The sequence below is a fragment of the Schistocerca americana genome, chromosome 2, assembly GCF_021461395.2.
Source record: "Schistocerca americana isolate TAMUIC-IGC-003095 chromosome 2, iqSchAmer2.1, whole genome shotgun sequence".
NCBI classification, from domain to species: Eukaryota; Metazoa; Arthropoda; class Insecta; order Orthoptera; family Acrididae; genus Schistocerca; species Schistocerca americana.
The window spans coordinates 789197028-789211669 of NC_060120.1; the positions used below are offsets into that span (position 1 = coordinate 789197028).

Sequence of the window (14642 nt, forward strand, 5' to 3'; positions counted from 1 at the left end):
TAAAATGTAATATCATACTACATAATTTTTTATAGTATCATCACTAGTTTTAAATATGAAAATCGATCTGAACTTTAATTACAACAATGTCTCTTGTATTATTTTAGTTACGTAATTAATTACAGTTTGGATTTGGTTACTAACATTCAATGACAGTACAAATCTTGTGCTTCATCTGACTGCATATGAGAAAGTTACAAATAAGGCCTCAAATTCTGAAAATTGTAAAGTTGTGTGATGTAAACAATTGGAGAGTTAATTAGAAATGTATTTACAAAGGATATTAATTACAGAGGAGGACATAAAAATAGATAACAAATGAAAATACATCACTTGGTAATAATTTTTAAGCCATTTCTCAAGATAATGAGGTTCTCTCTGTCAACCCACCAATCAACTGCAGTTAAGGTAATTAGAGGTGCCAGCCACTTAGGGCAACATTTCCACAGCCTCATAACATTTGTTACTAAATATCTCTTACTTCAACTTCTCAACTAGGTTTTTGATTTGGAACCTGTACATAATTTTGTTAATGACAACAATCCATAGACAATTACGATAATATATGTCCTTTCAGAATAAAAAACTGTATTTTGGTAAATTGAACTGAATAATGCATCCAAAACACACACAAGTCTCCAGCAAGCACTTAATCATCTGAAAACCACCCATATGCATAAAAAAAAGGTGGCATCAGACATTTCATATGAATCTAGGGTGAGGCTGTACCATTATAACCTCCCATTTTCTTTAATTATTTTATCCATTTCATGTATTACTTTCACCATCACTTAATCATTTACTAACAACCCAGAATTAATTAAGTTCTGAGTTCCAATATAAGCAATTTTATAAATGAAAAATTTGTTTTACATTGCATGTTTCTGTTTATCAATGAATTGTGGGGTTGCTTTGGAGAAACTCAATTTACATACATAAGAGTTAGATCTGGCATTAGTTGTGGAATGTCCTGTAGAGACCTCTTTGGAAAAAAAAAACGTGGTTTATGACAACTATTTCACAATAATACTGTACACAGCTGTAACAAGACTGGGCCTTAAAATTGAAGTAGTTTACTCATTTTTAAAATCTCATGTAGCTGAATTAAGACACTTAATTGATGATAGGTTATTGGTAAGTGATTAAGAGATGATGAAAGTAATACATGAAAAGGATAAACTCAGCATAATGAAATGGTAGGTGGTATATTAGATTGATCAGGATGAGGCCAAGTACATCAGGAAGGTTCAGTATCAAAATCTGTTAAATACGTAGAAGCACACTATTAATTGGTTATACCAAGAAAACTGTAGAGAGATATGAAGGCTCTCAATGAGGTAGCTGACGAGAGTAACAGAATCGAAAGAAGGCAAATCTCATTGGTCATTATACAATAACTTCCTGTCATTTTAGCTAGCAGACAACAATGTGTTCAGTGCACCTGCATTAGTGAAAGCAGAAATGACACTTGGAGTCAACAGTCGATGAAATATTGTGTCGGAAAAATAAAAAATGGTCAATATTATTTGATTTATTTCAGTTCAGCTACCCCTATCAGCTAACTTGCCAGTAGATGAGTATGCCTATAGAGTTTTATTTAATGTCTTTTGCCACTGCCAACATTTCTCTTTTCCCAGAAAATTGTGTAGGGTGTGACTATAGTTCTAGGACCAAAACAAATCTTAACAAAAACTTAAAAAGCTTCACATTGACGTAAAGAGTAGTAAGATACAAGGGTACACATTCATCAAGAAACTTACTAGTGCATATTAAATATCTTGTAGTTTGTGGTGAAGCTTAAGACTGCATCAAAGAAATTTCTGTCTCTCATTATATTGCACTAAATTAAAATGTACATCCATTTCGATTTCTACATAACAAAGATGACCCACTGCAAGGTGCAAAGGTTATGACCAGCATTATGTAAAATATAAAGTAATTTAAAATTTCAGTCTCTTAATCTTTTCACCTAAATTCAGTAATGGAAAAGTTTCCTTGTTTGTCAGAAATTCAGTAATGTCATCAAGAAACACATTCTAGTAATCCTCTTTTGTATCTTTTAAAAATTTGTTGCTTTATTCAAAAACGATGAAAACATAGTGCGGCTCCGTCAGAACAATGAGGCCAGTTCCTTCTTTGTAACTCGAATTTTTGTGAGTTAGAGCCAGTTGAATGAAATACAAGATTACCTGTATGCTCCATGTGAGATGTGGCAATTCCAGTGCACAGTTCTACATAGTCCTGGTAAATTATCAATTCTAAATTAATTTTGAACAGAATTTGAAGGTTTGGCCTCTCAGTGGTATCCTTACCTTCTTGTGTCATAGAAATGCTGGAGAAAGGAAATACCCCTGAAATAGATGGAATACTTACAGAATGATTGAAGACAGAATAGATACCATGTCCTACAAGGGAGAGTGTACCACCCAATCTGTTTAATTTGGAAGAGAGAAAAGATCCCACGAGAATGGCAGCAGTCTGTCATCTGACCAATACTGAAGAAAGGAAACCCATTGAGATGTAGCAAATCCAGAGAAATTACCCTACTATGTATATATCATAAGAGCATATTGCTTGCTGAAGCAGCTAACACCATTCTTCAAGGAAGTACTTGGATTCCAACAAGCAGAGGTTTGAAGGGGGAAATAAATAGTAGATCAACTGCATATAATAAGGGAAGTGTTATCAAAGAGCTGGGTATTTGCATAGATGTTAACAGTCTTTTTGTGGACTTCCAAAAGTGTGCAATAGTGCAAACAGGCAAGCAATATAGTAAGAATTGGAAAGAGTCCAAGTTCCCATAAAACTAGTAAAACTAACACAAGCTTGTATACAAGAGACAATGTTGCATGGTGAAAGTGATTGAAAAGATGTCTGAGAAGTTCGAGATGAGTACTGGAGTGCAGTAGGGAGACTGCCCCCCACCCCTCTCTTCTGTTTAATCTGATAAGCCTAGAGACAGGAACTGAGCTTGGTAGAAGGATCAGTGTGGATGTTGTTGTTGTAATAACACAGAATGGTAAGTGTTAATGGAAGAACCAATGAGAACAGGCTAGAAGGTAACTATACATAAGATGTAATATTTCATAGTGAGCAGGGATGATGATGATAGATTTTTATAGATGTGGATGGTAAAATCTTCAAAAGGGTAAAAGAGTTCAGATACGCAGGAAACGGGTGAAGGTTTCCATTTGGAAAGCTGCTCAAGTCCCAGCTTCTATTGATATCCATGAACATCAGAATCTATACAGGATTATAACACAACCCATGGTCCCACATAGAGCAGAGAACCTGGACTCCACAGAAAACTCCTGACATTTGTGTATGCTGTTTGAGACAGATTTTTGGACCAGAGAAAGATAGACATGACTGCAAAAAACAGAAAACCCATGAGTGTCAGAAGTTGTATAAATGCTGGTAATTGTGGCAGTGATTGAAAATAGGAGACTTGTCGAGAAGGCTACATTACCAGGTGGGAGATGGATGAAGACATCAGAGATGACAGACCAAGGGGAACACCTTTGAGATCAATTGACGGGATCAGAGAGGTCATGTATGTGATGGAACTAGCTGTAGAAGAATACAAGGACTGAAGAAGATGGAGGAGGCTGACTGGTGAGGCTAAAGACTTTCTGCTGTTTGGATGCCTGACTTACTAAGTAAGATAGAAAAACTGATCAACAGGGGCTGCCCTCTGCTGACTTCCAAACCATTCTTCTGTGCTGATTACATTCATTTTTAATTGAAATGCAGGTCACCTGTGCCTGCAATCCTGGTCATCTACAGAGATTTATATTCTTTATTGCCAGTTGTCTATGTGATAGTAAATGAATAACATTCCTCACAAAGATACCAGGTATATCGGTAATAATATTGGCTCCAAAAACCAAAAGCACAGTAAACCTGATATCTTTTGACATTGTTTATGTTGGTAAAAACAACAGTGATATATATTTATTTTATGAACTTCCTTTTATTTCTGACATAATCAGATTTTGTGGCACAATAATAACCAGTTGTGGCCTACACTGGTCATCTTCAGACACTACAGGGTCTATACATAAATTAACCTGTAATTACTTATTTAAAGAAAAAAATTATGGACTTTTTTGTATATGACCTGCACTTAGGTGTTGTCATTACTTCTCCACATAGTTGCCAAGCAAACTCAAACATTTGTCGTACCATGACACCAGCTTCTGTGTCCCTTCATCAAAGAATGTTGCCACCTGGTGCTTCAGTCAATTCTTGGCAGCATTCTTAATCTCATCATCAGCCGTGAGGTGCTGAGCAGCCAGCCAGGCATTCATCTTGGAGAAGAGATGAAAGTTGCATGGTGCCAAATCTGGTCTGTAGGGAGGAGGTTGAAAAATCTTCCAGCCAAAGTGTCTGAGGTTTGCCTGTGTTCGAATAGCACTGTGATGTCACATATTGTTGTGAAGGAGAATGATTCCTTCAGTAATCATCCCATGCCATTTCATTTTGACTGCCCTTAAGAGTTTTGTAAGTGTCTCACAATAAACTTGTGATGTCAACAGTATTCTCACCCATTGCTCTCATCTGTTGGCAAAATTCCTTTGTGACCCCAAAAAACTAACCATTACTTTGCATTTTCACAGCATCTGTTTCAATTTTTTGGGCAGCCACTGTTATGTCTGCTGCTGTTTAGTTTCATCATTGACTTACTGCATCTATATCTAGGCCACAGTCATGATTCTTCTCAGAAATCCCTCTCCCCTTCCCCCCTCCCTCTCCTTTCATTGCAGTGCTGAAAGAGTGTTAAGGTTGCTGAACCCATTCTTTCAGTTTTGTAAATGTTGGTTAAAGATTTTGGCACCCACTCATGCGCAAAATATGTAGTAACCTAACCTTTCTGTGACAGTATTAAAGGGTATTATTCTTTAAATCTGAGGCACATGTTCAGAAATATCAGAAATTGTGAACTGGCGTCTCACACGCTCAATGTCATCAACATTTTACACAAGTTAATCATTTACATCTGAATGTCTTTGGGTCTTCCTCGGTCACTTTCATCATACACATTTTGGAATTTTTTCTAGTGCTCCCTCAAAACACCATCATTGATAACTACATCCCCATACACAAGACACAATAGATAATGAGTCTTGGTTTCTGTTTGCAGGAACTGAATGATAAAATATATCTCGTAACTGATAGGAGATGCAGGAACACCATGTACTTCAATCTCTTGCTCTTACAAACTGACAAATGTAACACAAAGCTGGCTGAGGCATCATGATTTTCAAAATCTCCATTTTTAACCATGTAATTGTCATAAATCTACAAGCATTAGTTTATTTTTAATAGTTGGTTGGAGGTTAATTTATGAATAAACCTCGTATTATGTATAAAAAAAAGTCATGGAAGGCATTTAGTGAACAAAATGTTTATATCTGTGTTGTTAATACTGGATAACAGGGATTATCTCTTTTTCTGACACTTTCACTACTATACTTTTTATTATTTCAAGAACTTCATTGCAGTCATACATAAATGTTTTTTAACCACATAAGTCATACATAAATGTTTTTTAACCACATAGTTAGTGGCTGCAGTTGTCTTTAGTTCTGTTTTAAAATGGTCCCTGTTAGCCAATGTAATTTTCATTACATTGTAATCTGCATACCAAGTTTATGCATCAACCAACCTACAGTCATTGAGTGTAATCTAGCCTTTTCTTGTTTGGCATATTTTCACTGTAAATAAACTATATCTGTATGCTTGTAACTGGAGCTAGTGCTTCACGAAAAGAATTGATAAGTCCTTGGAACATTCTCCTGTAGTTTACAATTTATAATTCTTTGACTTTATTCAACAGTTTTTTTAAAAAAGGGGGGGAGGGGAAGCTCTTATATCTGTAGTGTGTTAACTAAGATTTTTTGGAGCATGTTCATTCCAAGGTTCTATCTTCCCACTAGCATCCCTCTCCTTGAACCCAGCAGCAAGGAACCAGGTGGTAGCAGTCCAGCTTCATTCAGCTCAACGTTCCAGAAGGCCCAAGAGCCAAATATTGACTTCGAACTTGACGTCAAGGTATTCATAAACAGTGGAAAGTGTGTGCTGCATACCAAAGATCCTGCTAAGGAAGATGAACTAAAAGTGTAAGTAAATTTTTAATTTTTCGCTTACTGTTGTTGAAAAAATATGTTTTATGTAGTATGAAGTGTTAAATTCCATTGTGTTCTGGATTCAGTATGGCATTTCAATATCAGAATGTGATACGAAGATTATTGTTGAGTATTTTCAGGAGTTACTGTTTTATGCTGACTTGTACCTTTTTAGTGGCAATTCTTCATTTATCTGTATGGGTACAGAAGCAATTGAGTAGGATATATAATACTGTGAAATACAGGCACTGCAGTAAAACATTAATTTTTGTTATGTTCTATAGAACTAGTCGGATGAAGAAGGAGCGAAGCTGTTCTGGAGGAATCTTTGATTTTCCGCCATCCAGCCCCAACACAAGCAGGCGTACTAAGGAAAGCAAGCATGGTACTAGTTCTGCGTCACGACTTCGATATTTGCATGGAAATGTAGCTCAATTGGTGGACCTAACCATATTCCATATTCCTGGTCTTGATGTAAAGGTCAGTATGTATACTGTTTGTGTCGCGCAATCTCAGTCACTTACGCACACGCGCGCGCGCGCGCGCTCACTCACTCACACACACACACACACACACACACACACACACAATTATCTGCACAGTTACATATATGTGTGTCATACAGCATTCTACTGCAAGTGTGATTTCGTTTCGTCAGTTTTGTTTATTGTCTCGTTCCTGGAATTTCGATAATTGTATTTTTTTTTTGCATAGGTCCATTACGAATCAAAGACACTAACGGAGGAAAATTTGTCCCCAAAAATTCAAAGTGACATGACACCTCCACAGCAGCAGCAGCAGCGTAAAGGTGGCATAAAAAAAGCAAGCTTGTTTGCATGGATGACTCTGCAAAGCATACCAGAAGAAACTATCATCAGCCCTCACATACTTGAATTTCTAGAACAAACTCTGGAGCCAATTCCTTCCAATCTCCAGCATGCAAAAACTTCAGGTTAGTTTCTATTTTAACCTTAATAAATCTAGGTAAACTTAAGTTTACTGTATAAATAAAATAGAAAGAAACATTCCACGTGGGAAAAATATATTAAAAACAAAGAATCCATGACTTACCAAACGGGAAAGCGCTGGTAGATAGGCACAATAAAAAAACACACACACAAAATTTCAAGCTTTCGCAACCAACGGTTGCTTCGTCAGGAAAGAGGGAAGGAGAGGGAAAGATGAAAGGATGTGGGTTTTAAGGGAGAGGGTAAGGAGTCATTCCATTCCCGGGAGCGGAAAGACTTACCTTGGGGGAAAAAAGGACAGGTATACACTTGCACACACACACATATCCATCCACACATATACAGACACAAGCAGACATATTAAATGCCTTCTGCGCAATCTGTTCCACCCATATGATTATTATATGCTTGGGACAGTCTAGGTTGAGGCACTGACACTTTCTCTTTCTTCTCCCTGTAGAATCAGCCTACCTGTCGCAGTGGCAGAGCCTGGTCGTAATTTGTAGCCAAAGTAATGACACTATTATCTTTCCACATGACAAATGATGTTCCTGAAACAAAAGGAAGTTAATTAACATGTAGATTTATTTCAGAGCATAACATTTTCATGTATACAATTAGACTTTTATCAGGATTTTTATCTGAACAGGACTCGTGTTTTCCTCTTTTCTCCTGCTTGAATTTTTCTGTTGGAGACAAAATGCAGCATTTGGGTATTGTGTTCCAGTGGATTGTCCCAGTAGCATCAGTGCCTCTTTTCTTGAGATCTTGCAGAACTGAACGCTGCTAAACAGGTTGTCAAAGAAAAATCAGTATGGAATATTTTGCAGCAGCTGGTCATCATATGTACATATAAGTCCATACCCCAGACCCTTGCCCTCATACTTTTCACTGCAAGTTCCAGCTCCCTCATAAGGTTCCAGCCATATTAGATATCCATCGCTGGTACATGCACACCAGAAGTTATATGCATATCAAATTGGTTTTCCTGAAACATATACCATTATGAAGACCATTGAAACTATTTGCACAAAATGTAATTTTTTAAAATGAGTTATTTGCATTTGATGAACTGTTTACACCCATGTTGTCCAAAATATGGCACCATCAACTCATCAACTGAATGATGGCACTTACGTGGAGCCAGTGCTATAAATCTCCCATTGAACATAGATAACAATCTTCTGATTTTTGCAAATTTATCATTTGGATCCAGTTCATCATTGGTGCAAACATGAAGATTGGTCATAATAAAATTGAATCGGTCCCTTGATATGGCATCGGAGACAAGTTCATTACGGGTGTCAGTTTCTCCTTGCCGGTATATCTTCCTCCTAGGGACCACAACATACTAAGGAGAAGCATAGCTATAAAAACCCGCATTTCATTTTCAGTTCAGTCTCCCAATCTGTTTCTTATCGCTGCATATTGATTGGTATATGTAACCATCAGGCTAATAACCTCTTCATCAAAAAAATTTTCCTACTGAGCAAAGGACACATGCCTTTTTTGTTAGGGACAGTATTCATTAGAGGCCATTCTACAGTTGATTCAGGAATGCTGTCTTTTGTCCAGTTAAAACTTTCTTCTTTCCTAGAATTGCATTTTGAAACAGAATCCTGTTTATATTTTTGGGGGGAAGGAGGAGTAGCTGACTGAGATATGTACTGAGATATCTTATGCTTATTACCAGTATCATTTCTGTTGTTGCTACACACTGAAGTAGTTCCAGGTATTTGTTTTTTCTGAAAAGAATTTGTTTCCATTGGTGAATCTAGAGTCAAAGTCCGAATATGTGGGTCAGTAATCAAAAGATTTGCATTTAGCTGACTTGCAGGTAAGTTATCTATACAAGGATTACCCTCAGCTCCTGATTCTTTGCCAGTGATGTCACCTGTGGCATTCAGAGGAGTTAGAGCCATTATTTGGTAAGTCATCATTGCTATGCAGAATTTCGTATAGTTCATTTAATGTAATTCTTTTCCTGCAAGTAAATAAGAAAGTAGTCACATAATCATCAATCCTTCTGGAAGGACGTGTAGAAATAAGGCCCTAAATACTATCTATGAAACTGTTTTTAGGTAACATTTTTACCACTGTATGTAAGATTAAACATGTAAGATGTTATTAACATAAAAATAATATAAATAATAAACATTCATAATAAAGTTTATTCACTCATGCAAAATTATGTCGGTCAGTTCATCCATTGGTGCAGAAGAGTGATTTTCAAAGCACAACACAGACGACTGTGGCACCAGTATGACACTCTTTGTGGCTACACTCTGTCAACAATTTACTTAAAACTTACATTTCATTGTTTGAAAAATGTTCAACAACTCCAAGAATGTTAGTTACTTTATTTATTGTACCACTATGCATACAATCCTTCTGGAAGGATCATAGGGTCATCTGGGTTAAAAGCCACATACTTCTTTGTGTTCCAGTAGGAGAGAAGTGTCAGCTTTTTATGGATTGATAAATGATCTTGGCATTGTGAATGGATATACAGGGTGACAATTATTGAAATAAAATTGTCATAACCACTAAACTGTTTGCATTAGGACGTTCAAACTGCACAGTTGGCTGTGCAGCTTGATGGGAATTAGCATGCACATGCATACACGGTTTAGTGACAAAGACAACTTTCCTTTGGAGCGGGTTCATCAATAAGCAAAACTGGCAAATTTGGAGGCTGAGAATATGCATTTCGCTATCGCAAAGTCTCTTCACCCTCAGTGGGTGACTGTGTGGTGTGCTGTGTCCAGTCCTGAAATAACCGGTGCAATTTTCCTTGATGGCATGGTGACTACTGAATGGTTTGTCAAGGTTTTGGAAGATGATTTCATCCCCATTATCCAAAGTGACCCTGATTTCAAAAAGATGTGGTTCATGCAAGACGCAACTTGACCCCATCGAAGCAGGAGAGTATTTGATGTCCTGGAGTAACATTTTGGTGATCACATTCTGGTTCTGGGGTACCCAGAGGCCACTGGCATGGACCTTGATTGACCACAATATTCTCCGGATCCAAACACATGTGACTCCTTTTTGTTGGACTTAGTTAAAGACAAGGTGTACAGCAATAACCCCAAAACTGTTGTGAGCTGAAAACAGCCATTCAGGTGGTCATCAACCGCATCAGTGTTACGACATTTCAGCGGGTCACACAGAATTTCGCTATTCGTCTGTGCCACATCAACGCCAATGATGGCAGGCGTATCGAACGTGTCATAACCTAAATTTGTATATCTGTAGTGATGTTTACATGTTGAATAAAGTGTGTGCATGCCACAGCTTGTATCTAGTGTTTTTTTCCCCTCATATAATTCAGTAATTGTCACCCTGTATGTAAGATCCAAATGTGAACACTAATGCATAGGTATCATGTCACCTTTGCAATTATGGGACTTGGGAGTCATGCAACAGATAAGTGGATTGAATGGTTGTGGCAAGTGTGATGATTGGAGAAGATGAGGCAGTGATTAGTGGTTGATTTCAGTGGAGAAGGAATATTCTTTGCCACTTTAATCTTTGCAGGAGGAATCATATTTAGCTGCTGCGCCAGTCCAAGATAAAAATGTGGTTGTCTTCTGAAAGACATTTTAAAGACATCCCTTTTAAGAACCAAAACAATGTACTTTTGTTTTTCTAATGAAGAATAAAATATGAAAGGTGTAATCTACTGCATTTATACTTTATCGTCAATGTCAGATAAGAAAGGTTCAAACACATGCAACTTGTAGCCTAGTGAGTAGAGTGGAATCTTTGTAACAGTTCTGAAGTGCGTGCCATGAAGTGCTTCCTTCAGTTTAGGAATCAAGGTGAAATCACAAGGGCTTCAGTCTGGAGAGAGTGGTGGATAGTGCAACACTTCCCAGTCTCCATCGATCGAAACAAATAAGTCACAACTTGTGCTCTATGTGCCCAAGCACTTCTTTCTCTAAGCTGGCCACAGGCTATGTCCCAAAAATTAACAGCTTAGAGAAAGAAGCAGACACACTTTCTGCAAGACTCACCGATCGTTTTGTGGGGAAATGCTCAGATGCATATGATACAAATTGTGACTGGTTTGTTTGAATGATGAGGTTGGGAAGTTCTGACCACCCACCACACTCTTCAGATTTAAGGAAGCACTTCATGGCAGTTTGCTTCACCACTTTCACAGATACTTGTTGGGCAATAGACAGCTCCACTCAAACTATCAACACAGTGGAGCTGCTAAGAGTATCCTAAGACTTCCACGTTGCTGGCAGTGTGTTAGACACAGTCCTGGTGATGACTTTGAAGGACAAGAAAATTTTGAAACATTTGTTTTGTGTAAGTTTCAAGAAAATAGTTGCCACTATTAAAGTTCCAAAACTCATAGATTAATGAAATTAATCAATTTTTGAGAACATAATGTAATTGGATGTGTGTTTTCCTGCCTCCACTTGGTGAGTAGATTTTTTTATCTGTTCAGTACATTAAATCCCAAAGAGGAAGCATTGAGCTGTAGAGAGGCACAATGTAAAAGACTGTGAAATATTATGTAGTCAGACAAAATCCTTCTGCTGAAATAGAGAACATACATTCCCACAAGCACATGGCCGCTCTCTGGGCACTGGAGCTTGACTATGACTGCATCTGATGTGAGCAGCAATCTGCTGAAGTGGGTTTTGGGGGTAAGAAGGAGGCATGGGGTGAGTGGGGGGGGGGGGGGGGGAATAGCTGGTAAGGACAGGGGAAGCTGTGCTGCCCATGGGAGCGTGCAGAGGTGTGTTGGGAACAGGATAGGGCTGTTAGGTGAAGTGTCGTGAAGCTGTAGGGTTGAAAAATGGAGAAGGGGAAAAGACTAGTAGGTGCATGGTGGGACAGAAGTGTGTGTAGTGTTGAAGTGAGAGCAAGGAAGGGGATAGCTGGTTGTAGGGAAAAGCTTGAGGACGGGGGGGGGGGGGGGGGGGGGGTTATGGGAACAAAAGATAAGTTGTAGGCAGGTATTCATTCCTGTAACACCCCCCTGGCCTCAACCTCCACTAGTCTCTGTCACCACATACATTCCCCTTTCTTGCCCCTTCCCCCCTCCCCCCCACACCACCACAACCACCACCGTCACCAAATACTACACATGCCCTCCATCCTTTCTTCCCCTCTACTTCTCTCCTCTTCTCTCTCTTTCCCCTCTCCCCTTGACACTGCACCTAGCAACACTAATCCTGTTGCCACAACATTCATGCATGCTCCCACAAGCAGGACTACACCCTCCCTACACCTACCCTTCTGTCCATTCCCCTTCCATCCCATGCCACTCAGCAAGCTTTTATATAAAGAGAAAGCTAAAAAACATTCTACAGAAATTGAGACAAGAGGTTACTTTTTCTTTGGAGGGAATCTAGATTATTGTGCAGTGAAGATGATGTAGCTTGAATGTTGAGAACTGCAAAAACGTCTGCTCCAAATCTAGGTTCTTGTATTAGGAATATGTATCAAATCAAGATTTTTGGCTAAATTATTCCTCAGCTTCTATTTTCCTAAGCTTGCAGCACTTTCTTCACACGCACCTAGTAAAACAGTTCATGGTGGGAGAAACTATCCATGATATACAGTCTGTAAAGAAACTTCTAAAGAAACAGCAACTACTGCACAGTAGTTGTAAAACCGAATATAGTGCAATAGATAGAGAGATGCTAAATGAAACATGTTTGGCTTTCAAAATGACAATGTGTGAAGCCTTAAGCTACTGTCATAGCCAATTCCTGTCGCAGGACCTCTCATAAACCCTAAAAAAATTCTGAACAATATGTAAAGGCTATAAGTGACACCAAAATTAGTGTCCAGACACTTATGAATGACACAGGAACTGAAACGGTGGGTACATCTACATTTACATGCTACATCTACCACTCCACAAACCAACATATGGTGCATGGTGGAGGGGACATTGTACCACTACTAGTCATTGCCTCTCTCCTTCCACTCGCAAACAAAGCAAGGGAGTAACGATTGTCTGAATGCCTCCGTACAAGCCCCAATTTCTCGCATCTTATGATCGTGGTCCTCAAGTTAAATGTATGGTGGTGGCAGCAAAATCATTCTGCAGTCAGTGTCAGATACCAGTTCTCTAAATTCTCCATAGATTCCCATTTGAGTTCATGAAGCATCTCCATAATATGTGTGTGCTAATTGAACATACTGGTAAAATATCTAGCAGCCTGTCTATGAACTGCTTCAATGTCTTCTGTTAATCTGACCTGTTGGAAATTTCAAACACTCAAGCAGTACTGAAGAATGGGCCACGCAAGCACTCTGTATTCTATCTCCTATCTGGATGAACTACACTCTCCCAAAATTCTTCCAATGAAATGAAGTCAACCATTCACTAGCTGCTATTTCTGTACAGAACCTGATACTGATTCTATTGCGCCCTATAACTTTGTTCAATTTTAACATTTTCAGCAGTTTATCAACACCATTGGCATTAATGTCTACAGCTATTTCACTCATCATTACAGGGAAACAAGAAAGACAGGGTAAATGCTGAACTCAATTTCCACATGTTTTTTTTACAAAGAAAATTCCAACAGAACTGCCCAGTTTAATTCTCACACCCTTATAAAGTTGAATGATATAGGTGTAGATGTTAATGTCAGTGGAGTTGAAAACTCATTACCATGTTGTGTACAGAAATTGCAACTGAATTAGCACTTCTTTTAACCATAATATGCTGTAGATCCCTCGGAGGAAGAGGGGGGGGGGGGGGGGGGGGGGATTGTGCTCTTTCACTTGGAAGAAAGTACAGGTCACACGTGACTACAAGAAGGGCAACAGAAGAGTCCCAAAAAAATTATCATCCAATATATTTGACACCCAACTGTAATATAAGTTTAGAACATTGAGCTGAAACTTAATTACGTATCTCAGAATAGATTCCATAAACATCAGTCATGCGAAACTCAGCTCATGCTTTCTCACACGTCATCCTGAAAGCTGTAGTTTCATTGTATCACTTGACGTAAATGCAGGGATAATTAACCAGTACCATGGATAATTTCCTTTTATTCTTGAAAGTACTTTTGATGTTTTAGCATTTTGAATATTAACCTGTTTTAAAGAACTTCTTAAAAACTATTGTCAGTGCACAGTGAAACAAGTGGTTACAATGTGACTTAAACACAGTAACTTTTGAGTTGTCGAAATCATCTTCTGCTCACACATCATAAATAGTTGCTATGGGTTTTATTTTTTATTTATTTTTTGCTGGGTGGTGGCAGCTTGCTCTGGGGTTTTTACATCTGTTGCGCCATGCCATTTGACAGTATGGTAAATTTTTGAGCTATCTAATAAAGTTTACTGATTTTGCTCTTCTGTACTATACCACTATGACCAGACATGGGATACATGATATCATGACTTCACAAAATACCTCTCCTGCGATACCCGGGTTCTTTCAATCACTGGTATGTGGCTTTCCCTTGAGACACTGCAGAACACATTTAAAATATTCTCTGATGGCTTGTACTTAAATTATACTTTAGCAGGTTGTGAAGAAAGAAGGAGGGAAAGAAGA

General features: G+C 38.3%; 1 protein-coding gene across 1 annotated transcript in view; it reads left to right on the top strand.

Annotated features, from left to right (window-relative positions):
- The window catches only part of LOC124595233 (transmembrane protein KIAA1109), a 509204-nt gene that overhangs the window by 413709 nt on the left and 80853 nt on the right, over positions 1-14642 (top strand). The window contains exons 68-70 of the mRNA XM_047133891.1: positions 5940-6122; positions 6413-6608; positions 6843-7080. Coding sequence (XP_046989847.1) covers positions 5940-6122; positions 6413-6608; positions 6843-7080 — 617 coding nt within the window. The remainder of the gene's footprint in view (positions 1-5939; positions 6123-6412; positions 6609-6842; positions 7081-14642) is intronic.